At 45.2% G+C, this 9070-nt stretch overlaps 2 protein-coding genes across 2 annotated transcripts in view; one reads left to right on the forward strand and one right to left on the reverse strand.

Moving 5' to 3' along the window:
• The window catches only part of ccdc146 (coiled-coil domain containing 146), a 51499-nt gene that overhangs the window by 24504 nt on the left and 17925 nt on the right, over positions 1 to 9070 (forward strand). The window contains 1 exon segment of the mRNA XM_019866061.1: positions 3043 to 3158. Within this exon segment, the coding sequence (XP_019721620.1) occupies positions 3043 to 3158 (116 nt within the window).
• fgl2a (fibrinogen-like 2a) overlaps positions 4851 to 9070 on the reverse strand; it is a 6253-nt gene continuing 2033 nt past the window's right edge. Inside the window, exons 2-4 of the mRNA XM_019866019.1 lie at positions 6169 to 6520; positions 5767 to 5937; positions 4851 to 5691 (exon numbers count right to left, since the gene is read on the reverse strand). Coding sequence (XP_019721578.1) covers positions 5376 to 5691; positions 5767 to 5937; positions 6169 to 6520 — 839 coding nt within the window. The 3' untranslated portion in view covers positions 4851 to 5375. The remainder of the gene's footprint in view (positions 5692 to 5766; positions 5938 to 6168; positions 6521 to 9070) is intronic.

Consider the following 9070-nt stretch of genomic DNA (forward strand, 5'->3'; position numbering starts at 1 on the left):
CCCAACCTTCAAGCACAAATGCACGATTTAAAAAAAAAATCTCTTAAATGCATCGCGTCGTCGAGTATTTACTTAACTGCTTCTTTAGCGGAGGGCTTCAGGAGGGGAGGTTTACAAGTTCAGGATCTGTCTCACAAAGACAGTGAGTCAGCGTGTTCCAGTAAGCCATTGCTGAAGGGGGCATTTACGGTGAAGGCCATTAACTGATGCTGAGTATGTAGACTTTCAGCCGGAATAGACAGTACATTGTAGAAACACGAAAAAAAAAAAAACACACCCCAAAATACCGTCTGACCTGATTTAATTAAATTGTGTTGTTCCAGTTTTAAATCTGGCGAAGCGTCATGAAACAATGACAGCTGTTGGCCAACACCTTTGACCAATGTCCAAATTTTTTTTTCTTTTTCTCCATGGGTAACTTTTCTCGTTACAGACCAAACAAAATAGGTCAGGGAAGCGTTAAGCGTCGGTCGTCACGGTGATGCCGAAAAACAAAGTCAATGTAATTTTATTCCCGAGCGTCAAAGCTCTTAAGAGAGAGTGAGAGAAAGTCTGGATTCAAATTGTTGTTATGCTTCCGTTCAGAAGGAAACGTCAGCCCCGAAGGGAAGATGGCGAGCAGATTTATTTGCGTGTTTGAAATTTTTGTTGTTACAAAAGATTTTTTTGTAAAGTAAATGATGACAGAGGGCTGTTTTCCTCATTACAGCACTTTTTTTCAACGGATTAATGGCCTTGGCATTCATTTCAGTGGGAAACTCTGATTTGAGGTTTTTTTTTGTTTTTGTTTTTGTTTTTTTGTTTTGTTTTGTTTTTTTGTGTAAATTGTGGTCACAAATTAAGCCGTAATCTGAACGCACTGCTCGACTTTTTTTTTTCTTTTTTTTTTTACACCGGCTAGCGCCGGAAAATTCCGACCCTCAAAGTTGCGAAACTGTTCCGACAAATTGCGGTTTGAACGAGATCAGATGCTTCAACCGCAACCCATTGTACTCTCAAAATGATGCTAATGACTTTCCCAATTTATTGTCTAACAAATAAACATCTAATGCAAGAGCGGCATCAACATTTCCCGACCCTCAAATCGGTAATGAAATGTGTGTTCTTCATTTAAACATCCTCTTCAGCCTTTCGTCTTGTAAATGAAGTCGGATGTGTCAAGGACACAGCAATTTATTTTAAAAGTGTGCAAATGATTCCGTCAAAGCCTCCATAAAAGCTGGTGTAAGGCTTTTTTTTTTTTTGAAGGCACTTGAAACATCTGTTAATGAAGTGTCTCCAAACACTTTGCCTCAAGGACAACATCTTTTGACGAGAGAGAGCGTAACGTTTTGTGGGGTTATGGAAAAACACCAACAACCGTGTGCGTGTTTGTTTTCATTTCGATGCTCGTAATAGTAGCTCTTAGCCAGCATACCCATTAAAAAAAAAAAAAAAAAAAGTAAATCCGAGTTGTAATTGCCTCGACTCCGGCCTGCATGTCCTCATAAAATCAGAATTACGAGCCGATTGATCTCGCTTGTGTCGGGGTGTCTCAACCCTTCTCGCCAGTCATCGGCCCATACGCTACATCGTCAGTATTTACGCCACTGTCATCCTATTTCTCACATTATTCGGAGGCGGGGTGGGCGTTGAGCAAACCGCTGACGCCGCACAATTCGCCTCCAGTTCAAACACCGCGGAGCTATACTGTCATTCGTGCAGCTGTGTTCGGAAGCAGCCATGCAAAATCCCTCTCGGGGTGGAAAAAGGGGAAATAAAAGCTGCCAACATTACTACTGAACATAGTCCGTGATCCCACTCTTCAGTCGTGCTTTGCGACTCTTCTTGCATCATTTTCATCTGTTGTGCATTATGGAACCTCGGTGATAAACTGTGTTGGAAAGACCTGGTGACTTTTGTGCACATGCAGGTTTTGTAGCTTGTGAAGGATGATAAATGGAAAGAGTTTGTTGTGTACATTGAGGAAGCCGAGGTAGAAATTTGTGGAAGGTTTGATCATTCCCACATGTGTTTAAAATCATAAGATGAGTTCATGTAAGCGAACATGGGAATTATTAATCCCCAAAAAAACATGATGGACCGCAGAGCAAGACTTTTTGGAATCTCCGCAAAAGTCAATTGATTTCATGAATGCTAGTACACCTAACATCATTGGGTAGTTGTGTTCCAGCATCCATTTTGGATGGTCCATTCTGTTGCCCATGTTTAATGTATGAAAAATAGAAAAATACTGACTCTTTTGAGTCATAAACTGGACGAAAGAGTTTTTAGTAGGGCCATTGCGCGTTCGGCTACATTGTAATACTTTGCTCTATTCTGCCCCCTGCTGGACATTTTAGGCAGCACAATAATTTATTTATGGTAAAGTATGTTCTATATGTATCTATATATTAAACCGAGGGGATGATAAAGCGAGCAAAACATTTGGGAAACTATTCATTTTAATCTTTTTTTATTTAATTTGAATTGTCTCCGTGGCGTCGTACGAAACGCGCTGCGTCGTTGCTATGGTAACCAACGCCCCCAACACGGCTGAATGCAGTGAAAACCGTGATTTGATTCGGTTTTGCGAACATTTCCAGTAGTTTGTCGGGTCGTATTTAGCGGTTGTTTTGTTTTTCAGCGTGACATAGCTACCTTATGGAAGCTTATTAGCAAGGTAGGTCAACTTTGCTCACGTTGTTTATGATACGTAACATCGACGCAAGCTAGTTTCGATTTAGCCGATCATGCTAGCGCTGATAGACTGACGTCAGAAGAAACAACGGTTTTAATTAATAATGTGACTTTCAAAGCGCTGTTTGTCAATTGTTCACGTTTTGAATTAAATGAGACACTGGGTAAAAAAAAAAAAGCAAAAATATAAATCAATCCCCTGGACATTACAGGACCAAACACAGGAGACACCAACAACTCTTTTATATTGAGTTTTTTTCATGTTCACATATTATTTAACATGGTTCAGACACACTGTATTTATCAGCAGTTAACTGTTTTCCACTCAGAAACTATCTAATGTCCATCTATGTCTGTTTCCAGAAATGGAGACAGAAGTTAAGAAGGAGAAGGACACCCCTCTTGTGGCCAAAGCAACTGATGCTTCAGTTTTCGAGATGTCACCTTCGGCTTGGTCTACTTTTCAGCTTCTGGATGAGGTATGGATTTAAAAAAAGGGGCAGAACGGTGAGTAGTGGTTAACAAGTGTGCCTCACAGTTTTGAGGTTGCGGGTTCCAATCGTGGCTTCGGTTTTCCTGTGTCGTTTACTTGTCCTCGCACATTTCTTTGCCGCATGTATAGGAGCCAGAGAATGTGTATGTATTTATAATTGTTTGTTTATATGTACCAGTCCAAAGTGTAGCCAGACTCTCATCCTAAGTCAGTTTGAAGATGATATAAATAACCACTTTGGTGTACATGCACCCAATAACACCTTTTAGTCAAATGTGCTTCAGTGCCGTCAATAAATGTAAAAAACAACAGGTATTACAGCCATTGAAATTGAACTTTATTTTGTTTTAAATATCAAAAGTGCATATCCTTTGGGATGACAATGACTATGAATGATAGAAAATATATTGTACACACACGCCAAGCTTTCTTTCCACTCACTCATTAATATACGACGAATGGCCACAACAATGTCTCCTTCATTGCTGAAATATAAACATCATTCTTATCAGACCTTGTTTTTCTATGACTCCCGGACATATAAAGTCTATCAAATTTCACAAAATAAAAAATAAATACTGTACACGTCCTTAATATGGAAACAAATCTTTCCTGCATTCTGCTCATTCACAGTGTGTTAGGGGGAATAAAATGATGCAATACAGTGATCTGGCGTTAGGTGGCAGTATTATACAAGTAGTGACTTAATTTTTTTTTTTTTTTTTTTTAAATTTCAAACAATGACTCTTTCTGTTGTTCCTTACTCCAGTAGCTGTGGTGTTATTGTTTTGTGTCATTCATAAAACACAAATATGCTTGGGATTGTGGATAATATGGGCCGAGTGAGTTGTATTAAAAAAAAAAAAAAAAAAAAAGAACAATAGGGAGGCTATTACATGTGTACCTGCCTGACACCAGTTTGACATTCTCCAAAACGGGACTATCCTGCTCTTGTATAACTCACTCGAATGGCTGTTGTTAATTACGAAAGCGCAGTGGAGAAACATGACAGCTCACTCGTTTTAACTACTTCTGTGCGCTGAGCCGAGTCTAATCTGGTTTAATAGAAAGATGCAGCCGGACAGGAAGTGGATTATTGACAGAGAACCAGTGGAGAAAAAAAAAAAATATCATCCATAGTAACACCCCGTTTAATAGGATGGCCCCCGCAGGAGGCTAGCTTTTACACCGTCGGTTTTTGTTCACAGTCCATTGTCGTTTATTGTCATTTTAATTCAACATTTAGACGGCTATATTCGCCACAGTGGAGAACTGAAAGAACTGTTATTTTTGTTTTTATTCAGGACTAGGGATGCACCGATACCACTTTTCTAGATGCCGATACGAATGGCTGTTGTTAATTACGAAAGCGCAGTGGAGAAACATGACAGCTCACTCGTTTTAACTACTTCTGTGCGCTGAGCCGAGTCTAATCTGGTTTAATAGAAAGATGCAGCCGGACAGGAAGTGGATTATTGACAGAGAACCAGTGGAGAAAAAAAAATATCATCCATAGTAACACCCCGTTTAATAGGATGGCCCCTGCAGGAGGCTAGCTTTTACACCGTCGGTTTTTGTTCACAGTCCATTGTCGTTTATTGTCATTTTAATTCAACATTTAGACGGCTATATTCGCCACAGTGGAGAACTGAAAGAACTGTTATTTTTGTTTTTATTCAGGACTAGGGATGCACCGATACCACTTTTCTAGATGCCGATACCACACCGACGCTTGCTTACGTCTCTTTTACATTGGACTCTGTTTAAAGAAAAGTGAGGGTCAAGTTGTTTTGAATTAGCTTTAGAATCATCGATTCACGAAACCATTTGCAATTTGACTCCGTGTTTATGTGGACTTCCTCGTGCGAAGCCTAATCTTTGAGATGCGATACTGGCGGCATCCACCAGGGAGCCTCCATGGTTTGGTGACCGAGCCGCGCCGTCGACGGAACTGGAGGAACTCTCTGCTTGCCAGACCGCCCGCCGCTACAACTAGCAGAGTGGTGATGTGCTCATGATGTCATAGTATCGGAGCATTTTTATTTTTTTTACGAGTGCACACATGAGGCATTGATATCGGTGCATCCCTAATTTGGACCGTTTTCAAAGTGCCCAACAGGCTCGCGCTCGTGTTTGTTGACGTGTAAGTTTCCGGTACTACTTCTGTCTGTCCATTTTTTCCATCATTCTCTCCCCGTTCCCTTTACGGAACGTAATTCTTGGGCCGTATCATCATCTTGACCGTTTTGAAGGCCTGCCTGTAGTTGGTCGGGTAGTACTCCGTCGACATGTTGTGCCACGTCCCCCAGAAGATCCCGTTCCTGACCCCCTTGTACCTCTTGTGGTAGTACTTGCCGTTGAGGTTGGCCGACATGCAGGCGTCAAACCACCAGCCGGAGCTGTAGTAGGCGCCGCAGTTTCCCGAGGGGTACATGTCGTTGTCGCGGTCCGGGGTGGAGAAGAACTTTTGGTCGTGGTTGAAGTGCTTGTTGAAGCTGATGGCGTTCCCGGCCGTCCCGCTGCGAGGACACACGGCGGAGGGGGGGCGTTTTATCATCGCGCACTCGGTTTGAGCGTCTCGATCGTCGCGCTACCTGTATCCGCTGATGGACAGCCTGTAGCTCAGGAAGTCATTGGCCACGTAGAACTGGTCGTACTTGGCGTACTCCCGCACGCCCTCAAAATCCTCCAGCTCGATGCGCAGCGTCATGTCTTTGGCCTTTGTCAGCAGATGGATGTGGTCGTTGCCCAGCCAGAATTCACCTCTGTGGCAGGGAGGGGGGGGGGGGGGGGGGGGGGCGGGGGGCGATGGGTAAAAGGGAGTGAAAAAGATAGCGATGAATTATGTGGCGACTGATATGGTTGTTCACAAGAGGACAACTGTTAGTCATACGGAGTTGACTTTACGAGCACGGCGGAAGCAGGTTGCAAGGGAAGAGTCGGGTGACAGTAAACGAAAGGACGAGACGGGCCATAATTCTTCCCGAGTCTTTTACCTGAGGTTCCCGAAGCCCTTCTTGTATTCGTTCCAAGTGCGGTTGAAGCTGACGGACCCATCGAGTCGCTGTTGTATCACCGTCCAGCCGCCACCGAAGGACTCCATGTCACAATAGGCCTCGAACGTTCCGTTGCGGGGGTCGGGGGTGATGCGATACACCCCATTCTTCCTCGTCTCCAGCACATTGTAGTCGGAACAGTCCCGAGGGGCCAAGATGACTGCAGGGTTGGGGGGGGGGAAAGTGAATTGAAGCGATGTTATTTGTGAGAGGAATTGTGACTGGATGATATTCAATCTTCTTTTTTTTTTCTTCTTCTTTTTAACTTTCCTCTCACTGTTATTTTTTTTTCCTCAGCTCTGCCAAGAGTACCGTAATAGAAATGGCCCCCGAGGCAAGGAGGAGGCTGAAGAAAAGTAATTCAATTTTTAATCATAATGAAAGTTTTCAGTGCTGAATGAAATCCGCGGGCACTGTATTCCGACGCAGAACGGTTCGCCAATCCCCCCACCCCCACCCCCCGCGCTGTTTGAAAAGGTCTCCCCTCCTTGTGAGGCGCTTCTCACCGGCGACGTCGGCAATTTTGCATATAACGACCGTTCAGCAGCGTGCGCTTATCTAGAATCTCAACACGACACCGGAGCAGACTGCAGGTGGACTCATTTGCTACATTTTTTTTTTTTTCAGTGCTCGTTTCTGTAGATTGTGGGGGAGGCGGAGCAATGACGCCGAAAAGTCACGGGAGGCATAACGTTTTTTGGGAAAGGGGAGGAAAAATATGCACACACCCCCTCCCCCCGCCCTCTTGGTACATCCTAGTACCATTACTCCAAGCAGACACTTCCCCTGCCTTGGTGAGGGATGGATGTTGCACAATGTGCCTGTTCAGTTATGCAGCTCTCTTGGGTACACTGTGGCTAGATGACGTACGTGGATCTGATACCGGATTTTTAAAATTTAAATCACCCTGCGCCTCGAGACTTTCAGAATCCCAACAACAGCCATCCTACAGCAACCGTTTTGAGCGGCCGCTCCGATGAAGGCGCCGTCCACCGATTTGAACCTCTTCATCAGCTTTTGGTTTCGACCCGATTCCTTCCCCCACACACCCCCCAACCCCGTTTGGATCCCCTTGCCGAGTCACGCGGCTGACAGTTCCGGCTTGAATTATCGCAGCGCCCCCGTTTGACTGCGGCGAGATAAGTGACTGGCGACAAAATGCAACATGACAGCCAGTCCTCGCGTAAGATCGGCCCCCCCCTGTCGGGAATACAAATGTGTTTCCTGTCAGATAGGCTTGCAGCCAGATGGACCATGATTTTTTTTTTAAATTCACTGAAGTGCCTTGCTGAACGTTCCATTCACAAGGAGAATCATCCAGTGGAGAGAAGTCGAGGGCCGGCTCTCACTGTTTAAGCGAGTTAATGCGGCTGAACGTGAACATTAATTCCTGTCAGTTCACCTCAAGGCCCTAATTCACCACCACCCCCCCTTTCCCCCCCCCTCGCAGGAGTGAAAGTGAAGAATAGTGCTGGCGGCGGGGATGCGTCCTGGCAAAATAAGTTGGGATAAACACAGTGAGCTGCGCGCGCTCAAACGGCAACTTAGCTTTCGCCTCGCGCTGCATGACTGATGCTCGGAGATGACTTTTTAAAGCCCATTCCGCGCGCGCGTGTGCGCGCTAAGTCCCCGCGCACGTGATCCATTTCAAATTTGTTGGTGCAGTTCTCCTCTGAGCTTTACTGCTTCTTCACTTTTTTTAAGTAGCGCATTCAAACATTTTTTTCAACGCAGCGTGGCAGCTGGCGGCGGCCCATTCCTAACTAAGCGCAGCCATGATGATTTCTCCCCGAAGCACTTTGACTTGCGACGACATGAAAGTTTTCCCCACCGAATGTTTACCTCCGCGAGCAGCGTCGGCGTTAATTTTAACATCCGGGATGAAGCGACAAGTGCGCATCAGAGGGCGGATTGGGGCGGCAGGAAAAAAAAAAAAGAGCCGAAAAGATTCCGTCATCACATTGTCGCCGGTCTCGAGGGCAAACAGCTGTGTTGGCTTTGTTTTTCATTTTCCGATCCACTTCAGACGTTCCAGGTATCGAACATCGCAGACCGCCGTTCGAAAAACGAAGCGTTGCCGCCCCGCCCTCGTCGCCCGCCCGTGTCGAATGTCAAGAGAGCCGCCTCCGTTGCGCCTCGCGTTGTCGGCAAGAGATAATGAGAACGACTTGTTTTCACGCAGGACTGACTGAGCACACGGGGAGAGCGCGACCTCCAAAACGGGAAAAGAGGGATTAGATGGCAAAAGAGGAAAGCGAGAGGAAAAAAGCGCATCTTTGGAGACCAGAAATTGAATTGAACGATGAAGGGCACCCGCGTTCGGGAGAAAAACGTTTGAGAGCGGCGTTGAAGTGGAGTTTTGAAGGAGAAAAGGGGCACGTTGAAATTCCCTTCGCGCCATTCGCCCGACTAATCTTCTTAGAAATAAGCTCATGCATCTTCCTGCTCGAATATAGCATCACATTCTCTTTCACCCGCAGCGGGGCAGGAAATAAAACAACAAAAAAAACCCCACTCTTGAACCCAAATTCCGCTATGATTCAAAACATGTTTGCTTTTTCTTCAGATTTTATGCCAAGTATTTCCAAGATGGCCCCTTTGAACATTGGCGCTCTCGCAATATGGCGGGGGGATTTATAGCATCACATTCTCTTTCACCCGCAGCGAGACGGGGGAAAAAAATACAAAACACTCTTGAACCCAAATTCCACGATGATTCAAAACATGTTTGCTTTTTCTTCAGATTTTATGCCAAGTATTTCCAAGATGGCCCCTTTGAGCATTGGCGCTCTCGCAATATGGCGGCGGAATTTGCTCACATTGCGGGGCGGGCTGGGCGGCG

The sequence above is a fragment of the Hippocampus comes genome, unplaced genomic scaffold (genome assembly GCF_001891065.2).
Source record: "Hippocampus comes isolate QL1 unplaced genomic scaffold, H_comes_QL1_v1.1 scaffold50, whole genome shotgun sequence".
Classification (NCBI taxonomy): Eukaryota; Metazoa; Chordata; class Actinopteri; order Syngnathiformes; family Syngnathidae; genus Hippocampus; species Hippocampus comes.